We start from the raw sequence: 24691 nt of genomic DNA on the forward strand, positions 1-24691 counted from the left end.
GTCAGGTCAGGGGACACGGCTTCAAACAGTCATGGCTTTGCTTTTATATGTATATATATACACACACATATCTATAGGGGGAGAGCAGAATGAAAAAAAAAGACTGACTCCTAATTAAACTATAGCACCATGAATTGCTTCATTATCTGCTACATGCTTTGTTATGTACGTATTCAATCAATTCATATTCTCTGAACTGTTGGCATTGGAGGCTGCACTGTGCAGAGGGAGAAACTGCAGCTTAATTCAGTTTATACATTTGCAAATTACTGTGCAATAAGTGGTGGGTTTTGAGGTGTTTCTCTTTTTTCCTTCAAAGAGCCTGGTACGTGCACAATTATTTCAGTAGAACCAAGATTTTTTTGGCTTTTCAACCTCATCAGAAACAGTTGTTGAGAGTCATAAGATCCACCAGCATTAAAACCAAATAATAGCCGCTGATCTGCAGCAAAGAACAAAATGTTCTCCAACCCACCGCATCCGCAAGAACCTTCCCAGGCGTCACAACCTCCAGCTCTGCGTATCTCTGCGGCTGACGCACTTCTTCTGGTGTTTCTGGTTTGGAAAATGTCACATGTTATAACAGAAGGAAAGCAAAAGGCTGTGGGGGAACTGAAGCTGCTGCAGAGTTGCTGTTGTATGAAACAATGATGGGTGACAGTGACTACACAGGACAGTTGGTGTCACAAAACATTTCAGCAAGACAAGAGCTGCCACTCAAGAGTTTCACTTCACCTGCACAAGTGCACTTGCTTGTGCTTTTCATGCTGGGAAATCTAAACTTAATGCTAACAAAAGAATTTGCTGTTTTGCTGATATGACAAGGTTTTAGCATTAAATCAAAATTTGGTCCTTTATTAAGTATTTTCAGTTCACAAATGGTAACAAAAGTATTACACATCTGAAAAAACACACTAGAGCACTTTTCCAAGTGCTCTTCAAAATACTTCTCCTTTAAAACAGTCTTGCATTATCTTGAGTTTAAATATGCATGTTTCCTGATTTTCATTAGGTTACAGGACTTGTATTACATCACAAATAGGTTTACCTGCAACGCCAGACACCGGTCACTGAAAATACTCTGTCTTTTCAGTTTAGTCCTTGATCTTCACAGGTTGATTAACTGATTTTCTTTTGACTTCTACTATTCTTTGAGTCCCAGAGTATAACAACATTAAAATACACCAAAAATAATAAAAAGTGTATGCAAGCAATAACAGACACGGATACAGGGAATAAATCCGGTAACCTCTGTGGCGGATGCGCTGCAGCACACACAAGAGACAGGATGCCCATCAGGGTTACGGAAAGAAGAAACTGTAAGATAAGGAATGATATATTAGCTAATGGTGATTTAACACCTCAAACAAATAAGCTCTACTTGGGTGCTCTGTGTTCTTCAATCTATACATAGATGACATTGCAGAAAAATTATAGTGCACCTCTACACAGATAGTGTGGCTTTCCCTGTCTGGGGCATTATACAGAGTTACAGACATAAAACTGGTTTATGCAGATACTTCAGTAGCACGAATAGCTGCAAGTAATGAGTTATATGAATTAAAACTGCTTACCAGAGTCCTGACAATCTTGGGAAATGATTTAAACCACGAAACATATCCCTTCATGGAAAGGGAGAACGGTTTCAGCTGCAGGTCCTCAGCTGAAGTCTTGTCCAATATGGAGAAGGAAGCCCCGCAGAGCAACAGGAACGCTGGCATTGTCACCGCATAGGCCAGCAGCAGCCCGTCCTTCAGGAGAAGGGGCAACATACTGTTAAAACAGGATTAGCCGCAGAAGTGAGTGCACATTCTGAGTTACATGCCAAAAAATGTAAAGAGAAGAGGAAAAATAATACATTTCTTTACTAGAATTGGGGAAAATGTGGTTTTAAAATAATGGTTGTAGTGTCCAACTCACCTGAAAGTTGATACAAGTAAAAACCACGTAGCCATAAAAGGGATTTCATTTATGATTAAGCAGACTGGTCTAGAACGAAAAGAGGAAAAGCAGGTCTGCAAACATGGCAACGACAGCACTTTGTCCCCTCCGCCTTGCAGAGGGATGCTGCCCTCCCACCCCTCCGGGGGCTGGGCAGAACAAAACCCCAGGAACCACCAGCGCCCAAAGCCCCGTGTGCCCCCCACACCCCACTGAGCCCCGGCGTGCAAATGTTCTGCCCCGCAGCGGGCTGCAGCAGGAACTACCACAGATAACAAGAGTTCTCCAACCACCAGCTGAGCCTCTCTGTCAGGCACGAACGTGTTCAGAGGGCTGCCCCTCCAAATTCTCCCTTACCAAACATTATTTCAGGCACGTGTGAGACATCCGTGTTGCCCTCACCTCCTTTGGGGCAGGGGATGGGAAAACAGAGCTTAACGACCGGTGCTGCAGTCACCCAGTTTAACACCGTGCTCCAGGATGTGCAGCCACAACAGCGAGCTGAGCGAAGCAGCACAGCCCCGCACGGTTGGATTTGGATAATATACTGTCATTTGTAAGTTATTCAGAAAAGCAAACGTACAGAGGTTTTAAAATCAGATATATATCTAAGTGAGAAAGCAGCATGTGATAACAAGATGAGGAAAAGAAGATCAAAATATATCCACAGAAAAATCATTTACTTACACTGACACTAGAAGAATAGATTTTTCATGGACTTGAAAGGAGAACAGGAAAAATGACAATGCACAACTAACCTTAGAAAAAGAAATCAGAGGTATATTAGTATATCTGACTGCAATGCAAAGCATCGCTTTAGTTTGTCTGCTGGCATTAACTTTACATTAATGTATGAGCTAAATGATCTGATTTTTCTAATTAACTGCTACATTTACTCCAGTACAACTTACAACTACACAGAGCTGCTTCTGTAACCAGCCACGCATGCAAAAAATACATTGTTTGAGAGTTTACACAGAATTATTCAGAAAACACTTTACATAAAGAGCCCTCACTCTTGCTTAACTTTACTGACAAGAGTATCCCTGCCAAATAAACACAATATTCACACACATAAGCACTGGCAAAGTTTGGTCCTGGTGAGAATTACCCACCGTTTTGACATAGTATTTAGCTCATCATCATCATGAGCAGTCCACACATCAAAGTAACCAAACTGTCCTTTTTTCCCACCAAATAAAAACACACTGCAAAATACAAGCCAGTTCTTAGAAAGGATAAATGTTAGTTTTAAGCAATGTTGCAATAAACTCTCAAACAGTACTCACATAAAATTAAAAATAGAAATTATCTTGTAACTCTTGAAACCTTAGGACCAGCTCCGTATAATTTTGATTTCAAGGAAAACGGATTTTTGCATCTAAGTCAGGTGCTTAAATTCAATGATATAATATGACTAAGATAAGGCAAATATTTGGGAAAATAGTATCACTGTCTTTTCCAACTGCTAATGAGATTACAATGCCCATCTTGGGACTTTTTAATTGAATTTTGCAGCCAGTGCAGTAAGAAAAAGTAGCGCTTTGGAAGCTAAACAAAAAGAGGAGAAATTCTAACTCTATGTGAGGTTTTAATGTGGACAGAATCTTCTCAAGACTCTTCAGAGGAAGATCATAAAAATACAGCATTAATGAAAGAAAACTGAGGCTAAGGGAAAAGTCTGGATTTAAAAGTCAGGTCAGTTTCCCTTGGATATGTGATAGCAATGCTCTTTTTTATCTCATCTTTTCAGCAGAAACAGAACAGCATTTAGTGGCACACGCAGTTCTGCACGCTGCAGCAACAAGTGCATATAAAACAAGGAGTAATTAAAAATGTACATTTACCAAAGCAAATTTAAACCCTCGGAGAGAAGGCTGGACAGTCAGTTTTATACAAGTAGGAAGGAGGCTCAGGAACGTTACCGCAAAACTAAAGAATTTTGTAAAAACAAAACACAACACAGTTTTAATACATGTGTAACTACATCCATGATATCATATAAACACTTTTGAAAACTATCTAAGTTAGGAATTCACTTGTAATATGCAGAAGTGTAAAATCACTCAAGGAGACTCAATCACAAGAGCACTGAACGGTCCTCACTGACAGAAGTGCTTTTGGAAAAGGAATAAAGCATTTCCATGAATATTTCAGACCCTGTAAACCTCAACTGGAATTGTTCACTTACTCAAAAAACAGAACTCTGACTTCTCAGAGCACTAAAAGAGGTAATTCTCTCAAGAGGAAAGCATGCAAATTTTCACTCAGTTTTAACAAAGCAAACTTAAATCACTATATAAACAAGCAGGAATTTTTTCAGTCATAAATGGTCCTAGCAGTACTTGCGGAAACTTCTATCATTTGGGAGAAAAGTACAGTATAGGAAAGAAAACATTTTTTTTAAACACCACTTTTCACAAAGCTTTGACAAAAATTACTCATTTTGCAAAAAAAATAATGCAGATAAAAAGCTGCCTAAAACACTTCAGTTGTCTTACCTGAGTTTTAGTTGACTTTGAGGTGATATTATGTTCTTTATCTTTATAAGGACACTGAGACTGCACCAAATATTGGCTACTTTATCCTGGGAGAAAAAAAAGTAAAAGGTAATTAGTGATAATTACATTCATTTAAACTTAGTTTTTGACAACAGTGGGGCTTGGGAGGTGCGGGATTGTTGGGTTTTTACCATGATACTGCAAAAAGACACTTGTAGATATACATATTCTTAGATGTACTTAAAATTATTTTGATCATCAAATATTGAACGTTTCAAGGGACTCAATTAAAACATGATCTAAAATAACCAAGAAATGGTTCTTTGGCACAAGAGACTAGTCCTGAACTTGTGAGATCACACATTGTGTGAAAATAAGGCTCAGAAACTCTCTGTCCCTGACTAAATGCTGGCACATATAAATCTTTTTCAAATGTAAAGACATTGGGTATACTGTCACATTTCATTACGTCCCCGAATGTATTTAGCTGTGCTTACTGCTTGCTAGCAATGACAGAGTTAACCTCTAATAAATCAAGAAGTCTAAAGACATTAGCAGTTGTGCTAGGATCACTTTCAAAATTAAATTTGTAACTACAGCTATCATGCTCTTGAAACTCATCCCCGAGCAGCTGCTGGAATCACAGCTGTGTAGACAGAACAGCGAGAAAGCCACCAGCACCAACAACTGAGCCATCTTCCTCACGTGCTCACCAGCAATACGGAGTATGCGCTTCAAACCTGCTGAGGATTACAGGCCAACAGAGGGGCTGGCAGCACCAGCAAACACCCAGGACGCCTCCTTAATAGTCAATACGATTTTACAACCATCAGCATTTGTTGCTGCTGCTGGAAATGGGAACCAATTCAAAGAACCTGTTCCATGCAGCCCGATATACATTTACTGTACATTGCTTACATGGACAATTTCTTGTTTTATCTAGATTAGCATCCAGCAAGTCACCCCCCTGATCAACTTAGAAAATATTTGGGCTAATATTAGACTAAAATCCTTAAGTACTTTCAGACTCATTGGTTATTGTTATTTACAGATTTTATTTTTAAACTTGGTACTGAATAAAGTGCGGTGATCAAAACTATTTATAAATTCCAGGTAATTCCCAAGGAACAGGGTAACTGGGGGGGCTTGCGGGGGGAGAGGAAGGAGGATGGGGTTTTTTTGTTTCTGTTTGTTTGGGGGTTTGTACTTTAATCCTGAAGTTGAGAATTTGCTTGTAAAAGTGTAATATTAAGACTCCTGTCCTAATTAAGCAAAATAACAGCAACAACTCACTGTTACTTGGGAAATGAGCACTCTTTGGTTTACCAGCAAGACTCCTGTGGCGATAGCATTAGGTAAATGAGGAATTGCTCTGCTGGATCAATGCTGCGGCACTCAGCACCTTGCAGCGTGCAAATGTTGATAGCTTGAGCAAAAGTAAAAGCAGAACTGGCCTAAGGCTTCTGGAAAATATTGCGGAAACTCGCACTGAAAATACAAGGTGGGTCAAAAAGGAAGTTCTAGGCTACACCCAAAATACACTATTTTAATGGGTTTTTTTTCATAATTAATCCTGTTGAAAAAAAGCTGAGCAGAACCAAAGACAGAGACTGAGGCTGTTAACTTTAAGGGTTACATCTTCTGACACTGTCAACTACTATGGAATGTATTTCAATGGAAAAATGTATGGATTGAAGTATGGGTTTGATGATGGGATAAGTGTTGTCTACTCTCATAATATCCTGGAAGATGCCAGCTGAGCTGGGGTTAAATACTGGATTAAATAACTGGCAAGAAATGACTGCTGAAGAAGCCATCTCAAATTACTAGTTCTGTGGTGTGTCTCCCACATGAAATCCCTAAAGGTCACAATGAAGGTTTCTCAAGGGATCTAAGAATACAGAACATGTACAGCAGGGTGGGGAAGAAGAAAACATGCATGCCTCAAACAAGCCTCGGTCAATGGGAAAGAGTCTTCTGAGTACTTGCATGATTTGTTCCATGTCGGTACAGAACGGGAGCCAGCACACAGCAAAGGATACCACCACCGTTCCTGTTATTTTAATTAATAATACTAACCTGCAATCAAGAGAAAAAGTTTATATCAGAAAATATGTAACAAAAATGTTGGTAACAAATGTCAGTTCTTAGTTTATAGCATAAATCTTTTTTAAAAAGATACAGCACCGAAGGCAACAAATCTAAACAGAAAGAACTGCCAGTACCAAAGTTTGTCATCCCCAGACTAGTGAGAACAAATCCATGAGAACCACAGAGCTACTGCTGTCAATCAAATCCAGTTGCCCGCAGCAGCCCATATTTAATTTAGCTTACAGAATGAAGACCGCTGAGAAAGGACACCTTAAACAATTTCGCTGCCTGTTCAGTGGAAATATTTAATGTAAAACTCAACAAGAAATATTTATTTTGCAGGAGAGGAATACATTACAACAAGATAAGTACCTTCCACTAGAAACTAATTCAAAAACGCCCATGTGCAAATAAGGAGAATCCCATTCTCAATGCCAGGCTGCCGGGCTGTGTTCTTGAGAAAGACAAAACGGTTTAAAGTCACTTACCCCTTTCCTTTCAGTCCCTTCTTGAAGCACTTTCCAAGTAAATAGCAAAAAAAGGGCAGAGAATGGTAGAGTTCCATCTGCTTATAATTTAAGGCCAAGCAAAACACCACTGACCCCAAAAGGTCCCAGTCATAAGACAAAGCAAGGACACCCCACAGGGCAAAGCCAAGGCTCACTGAGTTGTATATGTTTTTTTATGTCAAGGACAAGATGCACATCTTAGTAGTGGAAGTCAGTGACGAATGCCCTGAGGGACAAGCATAAAAGGGCATGCAAAAGAAGTTTGTCCACATTAGTTTGAAAAGCACACTGCTAACTGTGACTACGCTGTTCAGAGGCAGAAATAAATTTACTTCTATTTGAAGTGTAGTTTTTATATTTCCAAGGCTTGATTCAAAGCTTGCACAGACAAATCTGAGGACAAATAGTGTGTGTTAATTATACATGTAATGTATATTGAGTCAACCGAGCTTTTGGTGACAGTAAGATACATCAGGGTAAACATTTTTTTTCTTAGTATTTACATGATTTAGGATAAACCTTTCAAGAGTCTCTCCTCCAAAATGATATGTGCAGGATACTCAGATAGATCAGTATTTAAATTATATATTATTTAGTTCAAGGACTCCAGGGGTTTTGTGATTCTGTTATATTTGCAACGCACCCTCATGCATGCCAGGCCCCTTAGCTGCTAATACTGTACAAACAATGAATAAGTTGCTGAAAGCAACGTTACTTCCTTATGACTTACAGGTTCCCAACTCAGTAGAGTTTGAAGAGACTAAGCTACACTTACTATTAAATAGCAACAGAAGATTAGCTTTGTCTTTTACTGTTATTTTTACACAATGAGAGAAACCAAATAAGAGACACTTGCGCTGCCAGAAATTTCACAATATTTTGGTTTCTCTTTGACAATAAAAATACACATTCAGATTGCCTATGTTGTTTTTAGTCCACTCAAATTTCCTACTCAAAATCATCACATATATTTGAAATCTCATCAACAAGCTGTTCTACCAAAGGGCTGGGATCTTGCAGAGATGTGCAGCAGCAGTTAAGGTTAAGTAAATCTATTGACTTCTTGGGAGCTGGTCACAGATAGTGAAGCTATTCATGTTAAGAGTCACAGGAGACTATGCGGAACATCTGTCTGCTTCAACATCTGTGACATTCCTGCCATGAGGTTTGCTGAACCTTTTCTTAAAGATCTCGATGCTGCAGATTCCACAACATCCACAGACAGTCTATTCCAGCATTTCACAGTAATTAAGGTTCAAAAGACTTTTCCTTTCTTTTTTCTTTAATAAATATGCCGTATGGTAACTTCAGAGCCGTTACTTCTTACCCTATCCAACACAGGACACATAGAACACATTATTGCCTTCCTCTTTGTACATCTCTTACATATTAGAAAACTGTAACTCTGCCTTCTTCTGACCACCTGAGATGAATTGCATTCATTCCCATCCCCCATTCTTATAAGTGATGTCTCCAGATGATCTACATCTTTAAAGAGTCAGGTCAAAAATAGAATTTCAGAATTCCTGAACTGTAACTCAAATATCCAATAGCATCATGATATTTTTTCCTTCAAAATCTGCTTTCCAAGATATATCATCTTCCAAGTTCACCGTGCACACTCTTAGAAGAAAATCACAAGTTAGCAAATAGATTGTCAAAGCTTGATTTAGTAGATGCTGAGATTTAATATCTCCTTGGAATATTTAAATATCTATATTTATCACAACTCCAGGGTCACGTCCCTCTGGCTCAACAGCACTGAGCAGCACAGCCTGGAGTAGTCAACTAACAGCATCTGCTTCTTCATGTGCAAAACAAGTATAAAACCAGAAATCTTACTAAAAAAGACCCACCTATGAAGGTATCTGCCACCAATATTGACTAGTAAGCTCTGACGGCCTAACTCATATTAAATGCCTAGCTTTTAAATGGTTTGGCATTAAGGGAAGTGAGTCCAGTCTCAAGCACGACACAATGGGACATTTTATAGAACTGAACATTCTACACAACTACACTTGACATGCTCCTCTGCCATCTCAAGATCTGATGTGATTCTCTCTCCAAACACAAATCACGGGAGCACAAGCCATCCTTCTTTTCACTGTCATAGCACCATTGACGTTTTCTGCAATAAAGTAACTGATAGAAATATGAGTCTGAGGCATGGAAAAAATGCTGTTCATCTTTGGATTGACTTGTCCCAATATCAACTATTTCTCTTCAATATATTTCAGACTTATGGTTTTCTTTAATATCTCTGCTTTGGGGCAGGCAGAAGCCCCTCAGATGACTTTGTATACAAAAGTAACGTTCTGCCCAGCTAAAGACAAGTACAAAACAACAGTGTCACTTCGTAAATGAAAAACTCATTTCACTGCAGAACAAGGATACTGGAAGTGCCCATGGTCAATAAGAATGAGGCCTGGATAAAGCAGTATACAGAGAGCACTGGAAACCTGGAAAGAAGGACCAAAAAAAAAAAACAAAAAAAGAGGAGAAAATTATTATTTCTAAGTTAGACATCAGACAGAGGAACTTCCACTACTCCTCCAGTACAAAAAATTGCCCCTCCATGGTGCATCCTACATTTAGGAATCTACTCTACAAGGAATATTCTGACAGTAATATTTTGAGGAATAAAAAAGGATAAAGACTTTCCATAAATAAGAAAATATTTAATGGAGACCAGCCTGCCCTTTGCCAACCAGCTCAAAGATCACACACACCCATCTTAAAGCTTGGAACCAATCCAAAAATCAGAAGACTTATCATTCCAAAATGTTTTGGTTCTACCGTTAGGAGTGTGTGCAAAGCAGTTCCTAAATTCCCCCATGTTACAGCACAAATCTGTGCTTTACTATCCAAATAATAAATTCAGAAATAACTGAAATTCAGGAGTTCATAGCTACTAAACTTCAGAGTGTCTCGTTATTGTCATTGAAAGCATTACAATAATTGCTCTAAGTTAATGTCTTTTTAAATCTTTTTAACTGAAAAGCCTTTAATACGAGATATACTGACTGTCATTAGTTTTAAGTCAATTGAAGCCACTGTGGTGTTCCACACGATAATTAACTCTCATCCTGTTACATTTCTACCCTCTTTTAACAGTATGTTTTCTTTGTTTTTTTTTTTTAATTTACACACACACCAGATACTTGCCTTCTTTTTAGTAGATGTTTCTTTCAAGGAAAAACAATAGAAAATAACTGCAGGAATGTAAACCAGCAAATCAGCAACAAACACTGAAAAATAAAAACCAACTTTACATTAGGGTCCTCCCACATACCTCATTTTAATGCTACTCAAGTTGCATATTTTCATCTGGATTGTAAATCTTAGACTCTGCTTACAGTTTTAACTTCTTAATGCTCCACATCTTGGTTGTATTTGGTGTAAAAAACCTAGGATGATAATAACTACCCAGCGTTAGAGCAAGACTAGTTGCCTACATTTTGAATATGCATCTGTATATTTTGAATCTGCAGCCTCGCTGAAACCTTCACTTTAGTCATTCAACTCAACTGAAGTTGACTGTAGTTTCAGTTGAACGTGATTTTCTATTGTCTTACATTGCACTACAATACGTTTCATGGTTTTAAAGGTAGCTCAGCTTCGGTAGTTACACCCACGATAGTCTTTTTCCAATTGTTTTTGAGAAGGCATGGAAAAAGGACAAGCAAATAAACATTAAAATATCAGAAAGTCCTTCGTTAGAATAAACTGGGTAGTTCCACTTCAAAGGACAAAAAGAAGTAGGTCTACAGAATTTGATCTTGTTAATGTTTCTAACGCTATCATTTCTGATGTCCCAAAGCTGCTGCTTCCACATGTTCAGCTGTTTTGGCTTCTGGCACAGCCTCAGTCAAGAAGGGAGCACTCTCTAGTTCCTCGCATGCCGAAAGGAGAGAAGGCATTCTTAATTCTCAAAAGAAATCAACTACGACTAGATCCAGTCAAGTTGTTTGATGGAACAGATAGTCTGAAGACACAAGTAATTAAGAAGCTCTAGATTAGAACGATCTCCAGTGTATCTGTGTGAATTACTAGTGATGTGGATAAACAGACTCAAACTAGTTATTTGGCTCTGATCATCTGCCTACAGCAAATACATGGAAGAGGGTCGATAAGAACACAGAACCGGCAGGTTCACCTGCACAGAATTATGTCAACTCCCACTCGTGCTAAAACCACCAGGTAAATTATTCTTGAGCCTGTCTTAAGAGTCTGAGAAGAATCTCAGATTGTTTCTATAAACCACTTTCAGAAAACGTGCGATATTCCAAGAGGGAAAATATGCTTTGGAAGTCATGGGTTTTAGAAGAAAACGCTCAAAGAAATCAGTTATTCAGCAAGAAATCATTTTGCAGGCTTAAGCCAAATATACCCAAGGCGTTAGCAAAACAAATACACTGACACTGAAAATAAAGGTGTAATATCAACTGCTGACATTGACCATTCTGAATTATTTTAATGCATTCTTCTAATGGCTACTGTTAGAAAGTTTATCAGTTCTCCTAGATCCATTGGTGGTTTGTCAAGTGAGTTAATTTCAAAATTAATAAAGAACATTACAAGGGTAATTAAGTTCTAGTGATTTTTTTTTTTCAATTCAATCAATTACTAGAGACCAGACTCTGAGGTTTGCGAAGTACAGAAAAGCTACTGATGAACAACAAATTCTGCTCTTGCAATCAGAAAGCATTTTGTGGAACTCTACTGTTTTGAAAAGCAAAAGACAGATTTAAAATGAAAAAAAAACAAAAAAGGTTAATATGGCATCTGATATTGCCTGAAGAGTTCACAGACCACATTATTTGCTGTCCTACTGATGCAGCTACTGAATTAAATTATCTACAATTTTTTTTCTGCACTTGTTTTACCCTTTTCATTGCAGAGGCAGTTGAAAATAATCAAATAGTCAGAAGAGCGACTACAGGAAGATGAATTTAGTATAAAAGTGGTAAAATACACTTTTTTTTTTTGTTAACATAAATTTATCTCTAGAAGGTGGTGACCATTTGAAAGGAAGGGACATCTTTAAAATACCAAGTATCTCCCCCTTGCAGATAAAGTATACAGCTCACAATAAAGATCCCTGAGACCTCGAAAGGCTGTTAAAGTCAGTAAATGCCAGTCTACGCGCAAAACAATTTTACAATAAAAACCAAGCTAAGCTGAAAATGAAAAGCATATTTATCAAAATGGAAGGGAAGACCACAGTACTATTTTTGAAATTAAAAAATGGGTCTATGCTAAAAAAAAAAAAGTAGCTTTGTTTTAGAGTTTTTACTGGGTCAAATGGGTTAAAAACTTGCTTGTCTATTTTATATTTATCAGCATCACAAATAATGGCAGAAGAAAGAAGAACACAGGAGTTTGGTTCACAAGTGGACCTGCAAAGCCACCCCAGTCAAAGAACTGAGAATAAACTGGTGAAGACAGAGAAGCTGCTTGATATTAAACAAGTGAAATTAGCAAGCAGGACAAATCTGTACGATCATCCTAAGGAAATATAATTTTCCTACCTGTTGTACGCATAAATAACTTATGCGGCTGACTCTCATACCCCTGAGATGTGTGCAGAGCAATCCAATCAGGATTTATTAACTTTGCGCTGTAAAACAAAGTACAGACACATCAAAATGTAGACAGTTCTCATTTCCCTTTACACTCCTCTCAGCAATAAAGATGACATGCACAGGAGTATATTCCAAGAATTAAGATGAATGAAAGAAATATTTCAAAGAGCAATAGTGATCAATGAAAGATTTTCCTCACCACTAGATCAGCTTACATTATAGACTTTAGCTGCTATTTCACAATTAAGAAAAAAAAAACTATCTTTGAAAACAGTAAAAATGGAATACAATATTTATTAGGACAAGATAACCACCTTCAGTCTAGTTCCACTGACTTTAAAAAAAACAATTGTAAATACCTTTCATACTCAAGTATTAAATATAAACCATTTACAGTTCACATAGATGCCCCACATAACTCTGCCTGTGCACTTTAACCTACATTCTTATTCCATAAGTCCCATTCCAACAGCAGTAAAGCCCTTGTGGAAAAAGTATTCCAATAACAGAATTCTATTTACATGATATCCAGTCATCAAATGTCACTTGGGCTTTCAATACAAGAGAGGTTCCCCATGCGATGCACTCAATTCCTACAGCGCATTTCTCTGTACATCACTGAGCCAACACTGGCTTATAGACAAAGTTAAACATCTAACACACAGCTAAATCTGCGAAAATTTAAGGACCTGGCAAAAAGAAGAATGTATCACTTTGATCCCCCTTGCAATACTTACAAGACAGAAAAGTAAGAGTGTTCGTTTTAAGCAATAGGGATAAAAATAAAATCTATTTCCCTAGCTTTAAGTAGCAAACAACACTTTCATCAGCTGCCAAAAAAAAAAAAAAGAAAGGTGAATTTGGTGGTTTGTATTTGTAAATATTTAAAATAATTAACTTACATGTAAGCACACAGAAGACTGTGATAGGCAGTAAGAGGTGGATAATCAAGGCCCCAATACAGTAGGTTATTATCACTTGTATTGAAGTACCTAAAAATAAATAAATAAATAAATAAATACATAAATAAGGATCTACACTTCCAGCTTTGTTTCAGACCAAGGAAAAGACTGAATATTAAACCAAATATTTTTATCAACATATTCAAAATCCAATATAGAAGTTAGCAACTTCTGTATCTGTTTTATTTTACTTCACACAAAAAGAACTCAAGCAACAAAACAAAAGCAAAAGTGATTCAGGATACGCTCACTTGTGTTTGCAAAACATATTAAAAGCAGCTGCTAGCGCTTACTTACCTATAGAGGGAAAATCCTAGATGTGAACAGAGCTGGACAAAAACCCAGAGACTAATACAAAGCCTGCACAAAACCAGCTCTACACATCTGCTGTGGCTCTGGATTTGTTTACAAGGTAGGTTTTGCAGGTCCTCACCTCCATCTACAAACCCAACCTACATTTTTCATGCATGTCGATTATTCCAGAAGATAGTAGCCAATTTGCCAAACAAAAGAAATAAGAACAATGCAACTAAATGGAAATTTCAAAAGAAATTATTTTCCTTATATTAATCCTAGATTTCTTTTTTCTGGACTTGGACAGCACGTTCAATATTTGACAATGACTTCTAAAGAGTTAAACTATGTCTGCTACTCTTTTAGACTGTAATGTAACAAAGTTGTGAATTGCTTCTTAACAGACCTTAATATGAAAATTCTGAAAAAAACATCAGTTGAAGTTATATTGCTGGGAAGCAACTGACATGGAAAAGGGTGGCATAAAGATGTTACGAAGACAAACAAAAAGCAGCATAGGGCTGGAAGAAAACTGCCACAGCAGGTGCCCCTGCGCAATTGTGATGGCACAAAAATAGGAGTTAGGGCTAAAAAGTTCCTTAGAAGGCAACACCAAGTTAGCAGAGCAACACCCCCTAAATAGTCAACACGAGGTCACAAACCTCAATCAGATACCTCAGTCACAAATACTTCACCTGGTTCTACTTCAAAACTCAGGCAGACCACGGGAGAGAAGGAAAAGGATTTTCCCATTTATAATTACGTTGCATTGGTATTTCTATGGAAGGCTGGCAGCAGTTAAAACTAAGTCACCTCTTCCAAATACGAAACAGAAGGTTTTATCCAAGGAAAACGGAAGTTACAAAAATAAGGCATCAGACCCTTTATATCGTAGAGTGAATCAGACTGGCTATAGTCTATTCTAACTGCCGAGGGGCAAGCTCTTGGCTTTTCCAGGTCCACTCTTCAAAGGCAGCCAATTTTTGACATTTATTATAGTAAATGATATTTCTTTAATTCCTTATGAGCTGCATGAAGTATCTTATGAACTGATGATGAATCATATTTCTTTCAGTTGCATCTCTGCTTCTTAGCCTGCAATTCAAGATTGCTCATGCCAAGGCAGTTCAGATTCTTTGTGCAGACTATAATAAACCGCAACTTAGTAGCAAACTTTCCAGTTTTGTTTGTTTGTTTCTTTTAATTTTACCTTTCATAAACTCATAGTTTCAACAGAAAAAAAAATCCCTATACCCAGTAATATTTAGCAAAAAGGCCTTCAGTTTTAATTAGCAGTATAGTAAGAAAGTAGCCTTAAATAATTAATGTCAAGGCTCTAAATAATAATATAAAAATAAATAAATATTTAAATTCTGGTTTCTGGCTCAGAGAAATCTCACACAAGGAAACTAAATACAAACCATACCACAGCTTACTGCAGCAGGGGTGTTCTGGTTTTTGGGGGGGGGGGTTGCCGGGGTTTTTTTGTTTGTGGGGGTTTTTGGTTTTTTTAATAAACTTTGGTGTGGATCAGAGAAAATAAGCACGAAGAATGCAGCTGCATTACTCATACATGCCTGTCAACGTGACAACTGAGTCTGAAAAGATCAAGCAATCTTACAAGACTATGTCCTCACCAAAGAGCTATTCTCTGTATTTACCTGGACAAATTAACAGCTTGTTGCACAGACAGCTTTTCTAAACACTAAACAAATAACAGCACTAGAGATTATTAGAATCTCAGCTTCAGATTTGAACACTATTTTCACATACTGGAGCATAACATCTTTCCACACTGCATATTTCTATAGTACAGAACGGGAGAGACAGTTCAGTATTCCAGAACGTAATCCCTCGCGTCTCTGCCACGATGTTCTTTTCCAAACGCCCAAGACTGCATATGACTTCACTGTACAAGAAAGTCAATTCTCAAAGCAGACCCGATCCAAAAAACTTCTGTTGTAAAGAAAACGAAGAGCAAATACAAGACAACCGAGATGCCCAACTGGCAGCCTGCAGACTAAACCCACCCTGGAATACAGTTTCATCTGGCCCCTGGATATACCCAGATATGACTACCGTAACTCTTCATTTTAAGTACATATAGTTCTGCATAGCAGAGTGGATCAAAGCTGCCAACTCTATTTTTATGTCAGCTCTGCGTTATCGCAACTCTGGCACAATGAGGCGTTTGGATATCCCAGAAAAATGTAGAAGAGAAATTACAATACGGATACAATGGGATGATCTGGAGTCACAATAGAGAGTCATCTGCAGAGTTCCCCAGAGCAATACACTTCCAGAATTTGCCCCACATCTATTTACAGAAATACAACTGAATTCATATTCTACTCTGTCATATCAGTCTGTTCCCCAACAGACAAACAGAATGCCACCATGCCCGTTGGAAGATGACCTGGAGTTCCCATATATTCCAATTTGTGTTGCAGCACATATATGGACTACCTAAGTTTTACTGTTCCATGCAAACTCTTAAGGAATATTAGGAATAACATAGAAATAAATAAAATATTTTGAATAGTTTTCCTAGTGTTTTAAGTGATCTGTACAAATCAAGTCCACTATCCTACATATAGATTCCAGACGCCCACGTTTCAAAATCTATATTAAGAACATGAGTGTGAACAATGAACTTGCAAGTGTAAAAAACCACCAGTGTCTCCAGCACAAGAATTAAAGTCTTTGCACTTACTGGAATGACCCTGTGTTTTAGTGTAGAGATGAGCAGAGTTCGTTTTGATTTTGCCAGTGCTGATAATCATGAGAGGCTTCATGTATTGCAGAATTGGAACTCAGGAAGCTGATTTTTTTTTCTCTATACCAGGAGAACAAGCTTTTATATGATTTCTCATATGAGTCTGCTAAAAAATTGCTTCTTGATCTTTCCAGTCAATTCAGAACAAAGCCAGAGCCTCACAACAGAGAGATCTACCAGGCATTTTGTTATACAAGCTCACAGCTAGCAAGTCACACTTCCAAATTTTAGGGTTTTTTTTTCTTTTTTGCAAAGAAAATGGTACGTCAGCCTAAAAAGAGGGTGATGCTGTATTACCCCAAAAAGGTTTTTAGAATAGTTCAGAAAACAGTAGATAATACTGCAGAGAGCTTAAAGGTATATTAAAGTAAAACACAAAGCAAAGTTTCTTTACATTTACCCCTTTGTAACCTGAACTACAACTGCACTACGTACCACTGCCTGATGGGTAAATTGTAAGTAACTTCTTGCCAGTGTCTCTGAGCTTCATAGTCTCCATACATAGGTGGCTTTCCTGCACCTAAAAAGAGATGACAGAGTATTAATGAATTTATTCTGTTTATGCAGATTGCTTTTTCTCCAGATCTGTATTTGCATATTAATATATTACTTATTTCACTCTCCATTCCTCTGTGATATTTGAAAACAAAATAGAAACCTCATCTGCGATGCAGTCTAAAAGGGGAGGAGGGGAAAGCTATGCGTTCTTTTGGCTTTCTGGATATTTCTGCAATAAGCATTTATCAAGATATTCGACTGTGAAAAATTGCTTCCTCAACTGATGGAAAAAAATCATTTCCAAGTGCAGATGAAAAATGTGGCACTTTCTCCGAAATAAGAAAATGTACATCTTATCCTGATTTCACGTGAACTACTACACTTCCTTAGTATATAATAATTCACAATGTTCTCACTTGTGTTTCAGCCATGTTGTTGTACCTTGCTATTAAAATTAAAAACCAGCCTTATTTTTTAATATACTTCGACCTCAGGCCTGCTCAAAGTCCCCCAGTCCCTCTCCCTTTCCTCTGTTGCCTACTTTGCAACACTAGCAAGGACACTGCATCTGTCCTTTTCCCCACGATGCTTCATAGAGTTAAGATAGGCTATTTACTAAATCAGGCAATTCAGTACACAGAATAGATTTAGCAGAATTTTTTCTTGTAATCTACAAAGCTTTCTAAATAATAACTGCTCCGTTTCGGTTTACAGGAATTCTCTTACACATTTTTCAACTCAGTGTTATACAGCAGTTCTGCAAAGTGAATTATGTTAAAGGACACATTTCACACATGCATACGTAAGTCTCTCAGGGATATTTTTTTTTTAATTCACAGAAAAAAAAAAGCTTTATCAATGCAAATATTTCAGATGTCAACTCATAAACAATTCCCTCAACATAAGCCCAACTCTGATCTAGATAGTATGTTAAGTATCTTTATCACAGAGATTATTTACTTCTACTAATCTGCACTTACTGAGAACAGAAACTGAACTGATAGTACTCCCAGTAAAATATTGACACTAGTCAGACAGAGATTTAAGAGTTTCTTCAAAATATAGGAAAGCCGTCTATAACTTTTTCACATGATCTATGCTTGTGGGAGTCACACTAGCTCAGATATGTACTATTTATCCCTCGGTAGTGGAGAGAACAGATTATGTCCACTAATTTATTCCCAGGTAGCACAGAGAGTAGATTATCTCCGCTATACAACACACTAAAAGTTTCCCAACTAATTGAGGTCACTTGAGAATCAGTCTCATATCAGTATCCATCCTGTAGCTATAAATCTAGCAGAACAAAGAACCTGTCATAGGATTACATAAATACAAAAATAGGTGTTATTCCAGTTTTAGAGTGTGCTATATGTGTGTGTATGTACACATATATGTATTAATATATAAACACATATTTCAGATCCTCCCCTTTAAAAAACAATAAAAATAAAAAAGGAAAATAAATCAATTGGCTTCAGAATGGCCAAAAGAGATCTTAATCCAAAGGTTTGATTACATAAAGCCAAATGCAGAGGCTGATGACACATCAGTTTGAATAAGCATATTTAATTTACATCTATGGCAAGCATCAAGTATACAGCCAAACAATTCAGAATCAAGAAAAGTGGAGTATAATATTTTTAAAGTGTCACAAATACTTTAAAGTGGTCTTATTCAGTTTTATTGTTACCTAGAAACAGACATCTTTAAGGGTCTGAAGCTGCCTTTCAACACAAGTATTTATCTTCTCACTAAACAGGAATTTGACAATGCATTTTAAAAAATTATGCATTAATCTATGAAGTATAATTTTTCCCCAATAATTCTCCGAGACCAACTAATCTAAGGTCATCGTAAATTGTAAACTTCCAAAACTAGGAATTAGTTATCTGCTTTCTCACCATCATGACCCTAATTCCAGAGGCAGGTCCAAAAGCGTGCTAGATGGCAAGCAACAGAATTGAAACTACAGAGCAAAACAACACTGCACAGTCCGTGGGGGCAGAATTAACCCCCTCACTTCTAGCCATCCACACCACGCACGGTTTCAGGCTGTGACGACTGAGAATTTCTACCAGGTTCTGCTTCAGAGAATGACGACTACTTCAATCCTTTGCTCAATTCTATTGCATGGAGCAGCAGTGAACGCAGAAAACAGGACTGTGTCAGTTTAAATATCACCCTGCCGAATTTTTTTTTTCTTGCTCCTGTCATTAAAGGTTTATTACATCTGAAGGAAATCAAAGAATAAAAAATTTCCAGTGTACCTATGCATTTGACAGCTCTTCTTAACATTCAGGTTCTTTTTCTTTTTTCCCAACCAGCCAGTGCTCAAAGTTAAGCACACGTTTTAATAATTTGCTGGGTTGGATCAGACTGAGCTTTTGCTATGCCAAAAGAAGTTACATGATTGTTCTGTATGAAACAAAATTTTTAAAAATGTTATTTTAGTTTGGGTATTTTTTTAAGACTCTCTTTCAAAATATTGATTGGTTAGAAATTAAATCAACTTTTTAAAAAGCCTAGTTAGCAAGGTAATTGTAAATACTTGCACTGCAACGGAAATTTAGGATTGTGTGACAAGAGACATGGTGTTTGTTTTTCTGCCTGTAGATGGATAGAAGAGATCCTCGGTTACCTACAGAACAGGTCTCTTATGATGGCATTTTCAGAAAGCAAATTCAAAATAAGACAGCTGTGTAAGAAGGTATGCATGCAACTTGTCGGCAAGCAAATTCCTACAAGTAAATGAAACCCAGGAGTTACCAGTTTAAAATCCCTAGAATACTACTGAGCAGCTCCAGCGACTCAGGGGATGAGGTTCCCAGTTGCCTTCACAGAAAATCAGAGTTGAATTTGACTGAGCTTGTGATTCTTTCAGCTGATGGGAATTGAAAGTAATGACTCATTAAAAAAAAAAAAAAAGAATTGCAGAGAGCAAGCTTTGTGCAAACTTATGCTAACTGTAGGAATGGCATTGAGAGGTTTGGAAAAAAACTTCCTAGTTCTTTGCAAGCATTATGAGACAGGGAGGAGAAAAACTCATCTTATTAGAAGAACATAGCTCTAGTTCACACTGTAAACAACCTGAAGGAAGTATTGCTACAACGCAGAGCATAATCACTCACTGCACATCACTTTTATACCATCTTCATTATCACCAGTACAGTTTTATCTAAATATAAATTAAGGCTATATCTATTATAGAACTTAAAGGACAAGATTTTTTAAAATGTACAATTGGACTGCAGTAATATTCTGCAGCTACTGAAACAAAGACACAGATGTGAACCGCCAGCTGTTCTTTGGCTCCTCCTAAAATATTACTGACCATCACCCCCCAACAGCCAAAAAAAAAGTTGTGGTGGGTTTTTTCAGAATTTTATTCCAAGTGGCTATGACGTTAATCATTGCACACTTCAGAAAAATATGAACAAGGTATTACAAGAACCTTATGGAAACAGGCACTAAAATATGACAATACTTGAAACAACACATGCTTCCTATTTATGATTTTACATGCAAGTTTATTTTAATTTATCACAGGCTGCATAATTCACCTTCATGTGGTTGTTTTATGGACTGTGCACATGTATTACCTGAATAAGAACCAAGCGATACAGTCCAGCGTACAATAAGTGCTAGTAAAACAGTAATTGTCATTAAGCTCCACTTCTCCATAGCTGGTCTTCGTAATAAGCCAAAAGGTACCTGAAAAAAACACCATAAGCATCACTCCAACAATGTCCATGATTTTATTCCTTAGGCATTTAACGGCACTACTGACAGTTCCGGATTTCCCCCCAACCAGCAGCATTCTGTTCCTGCCCTGCATCTGGAAGCATGCTCCAACCAGGAGGGGTTTGCAGTACTGAAGAATTTCTAATCACGAAGCCAAGGGCTGCCCAGAAACAATTTCTCCCACTGCTGAGCTAGACGCTGAAAAGGCATCTCAGAAAATCCATAAAAACAACAGCAAGAAGGTAAAAAATTTCAAACCACTTAAGAGAATTCAGACACTAGATCGACACTATGCTGTACATACACATCCATCTTTAAGCACCATCTTAATAAGCTCCACACAATTTTTACACAAATATGTAGCATGTTTTACCTCTAAGTGACAAGAGAAGGTTCTACAAGAGAGCAGTAGAGAATATTGTAGCAGCAGACAAAATACTCATGCCAGTCATGTACATTAAGCAGCTCACAAACTACTACTTGCCATTGAACAAGAAAAACTTCTTCAAAGAAGTCTATACAAATTTCTTATTTTCTTGATTAAGAATGCCACAGTCAAATTACGCAAAGTGCAGATCTGGCTTCTCTGATGGTTTAAACACACTCAAAAATGATTTAAAAGTTAACTATGTACTGGCAGGTCTTATGCTGGAGCAGGTTTGTTCTCCTGTAGCCACTATAAAAGCACAAAGTCCACCATAAACTCTGTATCATGTATTCTAACCAATTCCACTGGAACAAAGTCAAGAGCCAGTACATAATCAAAAATTTAATGCCTACCACTGACCTAGGAATGCAAACATGGCATTAATGACAAAACATCCTTGACCCAAATCTTACTTCAGTCTCCTCAATATTCAAAATGGGGTTTGAAATTCTACCTCTTTCTTCTTTCTTCCCAAGCATCCATCAACAATCCATCAGCTGCCTTTCTCTACAGGATCCACCACATAAACCTACCAGACTCAAGAGATCTTTGCCATCCTTCTACCCAAAAAGGCTGGGGGACTGATCTCCCACCAGGCCTGCTTGACCATCATAAGGACATAATAACAATAAGAAATGTTGCTAGATCGGTCAAATTAAAGGCCTCATGCATCAAATTCCAAAATCAACAAACAGGAAAATAACAATGTTGCCTTATGCAAAAAAGGCACTAATGATAGAATATGCAAACTTTGACCCAGAGGATCAAAAATATTTTAGTCCAAGTTAGAAAAAAAAATCAAAGTAGTAACTACTTGAGTCTTGACAGTGACAGACAGCAGTAAATCCAAAGACCGTTCTGCCAAATCAGCAGTAGCAGCACCATTCCCTCCAGAGTCAGCAACAGACACATTACAGAGGAGTGGACGAGCCTGGTACAACTGCCAAAGACTTTCCTTGCAGAAGAGGCATCATCTGATTTAAGTGAGTTAGTGAGTTTAATACACTTGCCACTGCCAAAGGAGAAAAAAATAGGCACAGAAATCCCACACTGCAGCAGTACTGAACTGCTGGTTTAGTAAGACAAGTAACATCTAAGACATGTTTAGGTTATTCTGTTCAAATTAAGTCTACATTTATTTACTATTCACAGAATGACACAACACCACCACCAAGGGGAAAAAAGCTACTTTAATAATATACATCTCTGACAGCAGTTGATCATCATCTATAAGTAGAAACGTGAACATTGATATTTTCATGCTTTCAAAGCTACACCTGCGCCTAAACCACAGGATATGCACATTTATCTAAATAAAACACACTGAAGTTGACTCTGTAGATCATTTTACCCTAAGTGAACTCTCATGCTTCCTAAACTTGGGCCCAACAAGACCAGTCCTGTGTGACTTTCAAAATCAAGTGTCACAAATGCAGCCTTTCCATTCTAGAAAATACCTACATCTGCTCTCCCTTTTTATCTCCAATTAGAATAAGTATTAATTAATTATATCTTCTTAACTCCTATGTAACACCAATTTCACTTACAGACAGACTCCTCCATTTCTGTTCCTCCCACTTCTGCCATTCCCTACATCTGGAGTAACCATCATTTTCTGGGGTATTGAGTTTCTTCTTTCTCTCAAAGGTGGTTCATAAATAGTCTTTCCTACTTCTTTTTTATCTTTAATAATTATTCCATACCTCCTGAAGCAAAAGCCATGGTTTTGTTAGATGCTAAAGCACTGATCTCTAATTTTTGTCATCCCACGGGTAACAATGTTAAACAAATAAGACTTTTCAGGAAATGATAAAGCTGGTTTGGTCAGTCTCAAACTTTTTACCTTCTGCCTCTGGATGGGCAACACTAGAGGGTCTCTCAATGAAGATGCCACCTATAAGCACAGGGTGAAAATCACAGCTCAAAAAAAAAAAAATTATCCTTTCACGCTGCCTACTAGGTAGATCCAGATAAATAGCTCAGATACAAACCACCCACTCCTTACCAAGGGGAAACTCACATAACTCAGTCACATATAACTCATTTTAAAAGAGATGTCAGCACACAGCTCACAGTATCCTTTCCTTCCTCAAAAACACCAATACTAAACTAAGAATTGCATTTGCCGAATACCCGCTCTATAACCCTACTGTTCCCCCACTCCTCTTCACAAGACGTATTTATTCCTCAAATTTCCTAATTCACCCACCCCCTATTTCCCGCCTCAGAGAGGGACACGAGGCTGAGGAGCTGGGGAGGGTCTGGCGCTCGGGCCTTCCCGTTCACACAGCAGAGCCGCCCTCACCGCCCCCGGCCACCGGGCCTACCCTCAGCCCCGAGGGATTCACTCAGCCCACAACCGCACCCGCAAAGAAGCCACGGAAGGGCGGCTCGGTACACCCCCGCCCCGCGCACCGACACTGGCGAGGCTCCCGGTCACCCTGGGGCACGGCAGCGGGAACACGACGGGTGCCGAGTCCTGAGGTGACGAGCAGCACCGCCCTACCCGCCACGCGCCCCTTCCCGCCCCGCCACGGCGCGAGCCCGCGACTCCTTACTGGACACAACTGCCGCGCACGCGCTTCCGCCTTGGAAGCGGCTTCCGGCCTCCCGCCCCATGAGCCGGCTCAACGCGCATGCGCGAGGGGGCGTGTCTGCGGCTGCGCGGCTGCGGCCGCTGCGGGGGGTATCCCGGGCACCGGCCCTGCGGGGATAACGGGCGGGGGGAAGGATCGGAGAGAGAACCGCCGAGCCCTGGTCCCGCTCGGGATGTGGGGGAATGAGAGCTTAACGAGAAGCTTTACCTCAGCGGACGGCGCGAGCTCCGGGGTCAGCTTCACCCCGCTGGTGCTGTCAGAACTGGATGCTCTGCATGGGGTGTATTAGAAGGGGGTGGTCCGTAGGTCGAGAGAGGTTCTCCTGCCCCTCTTTTCTGCCCTGGTGAGACCGCATCTGGAATATTGTGTCCAGTTCTGGGCCCCTCAGTTCCAGAAGGACAGGGAACTGCTGGAGAGAGTCCAGCGCAGGGCAGCGAAGGTGCTGAAGGGAGTGGAGCATCTCCTGTGTGAGGAAAGGCTGAGGGAGCTGGGGCTCTTGAGCTTGGAGGAGACTGAAGGGTGACCTCATTCATGGTGATCAATATGGAAAGGGTGAGTGTCATGAGGATGGAGCCAGGCTCTTGGTGACAACCAATGATAGGAGAAGGGGCAATGGGTACAAACTGTAACACAGGAGGTTCCACTTAAATTTGAGAAGAAACTTCTTCTCAGTTAGGGTGACAGACACTGGACCAGGCTGCCCAGGGAGGCTGTGGAGTCTCCTACTCTGGAGACATTCAAACCCGCCTGGACACCTTCCTGTGTA

The 24691-nt window shown here is 38.8% G+C and overlaps 1 protein-coding gene across 6 annotated transcripts; it reads right to left on the bottom strand.

The window, feature by feature from the left end:
- Positions 1-826: 826 nt before the first annotated feature.
- On the bottom strand, positions 827-23946 carry ALG6 (ALG6 alpha-1,3-glucosyltransferase). Of its 6 annotated transcripts, none has more exons than XM_071810083.1 (16): positions 23887-23907; positions 23172-23222; positions 20760-20871; positions 17095-17179; positions 13530-13619; positions 12574-12662; positions 10208-10290; positions 9437-9501; positions 7022-7207; positions 6386-6521; positions 4443-4528; positions 3789-3873; positions 2629-2699; positions 1921-1989; positions 1575-1773; positions 827-1317 (listed from the first exon to the last, which is right to left on the bottom strand). In XM_071810083.1, the coding sequence occupies exons 3-16, from the start codon at positions 20839-20841 to the stop codon at positions 1120-1122; spliced, it is 1524 nt and encodes a 507-aa protein (XP_071666184.1). In that variant the 5' UTR covers positions 20842-20871; positions 23172-23222; positions 23887-23907; the 3' UTR covers positions 827-1119. The 6 variants fall into 6 exon arrangements, with proteins under 6 accessions (XP_071666184.1, XP_065698396.1, XP_071666180.1 ...); XM_065842324.2 differs by lacking the exon at positions 23887-23907 and adding an exon at positions 23694-23880; XM_071810079.1 differs by lacking the exon at positions 23887-23907 and adding an exon at positions 23744-23877.
- Between the last annotated feature and the right edge of the window lie 745 nt (positions 23947-24691).

This window comes from Patagioenas fasciata, chromosome 6 (genome assembly GCF_037038585.1).
Source record: "Patagioenas fasciata isolate bPatFas1 chromosome 6, bPatFas1.hap1, whole genome shotgun sequence".
NCBI classification, from domain to species: Eukaryota; Metazoa; Chordata; class Aves; order Columbiformes; family Columbidae; genus Patagioenas; species Patagioenas fasciata.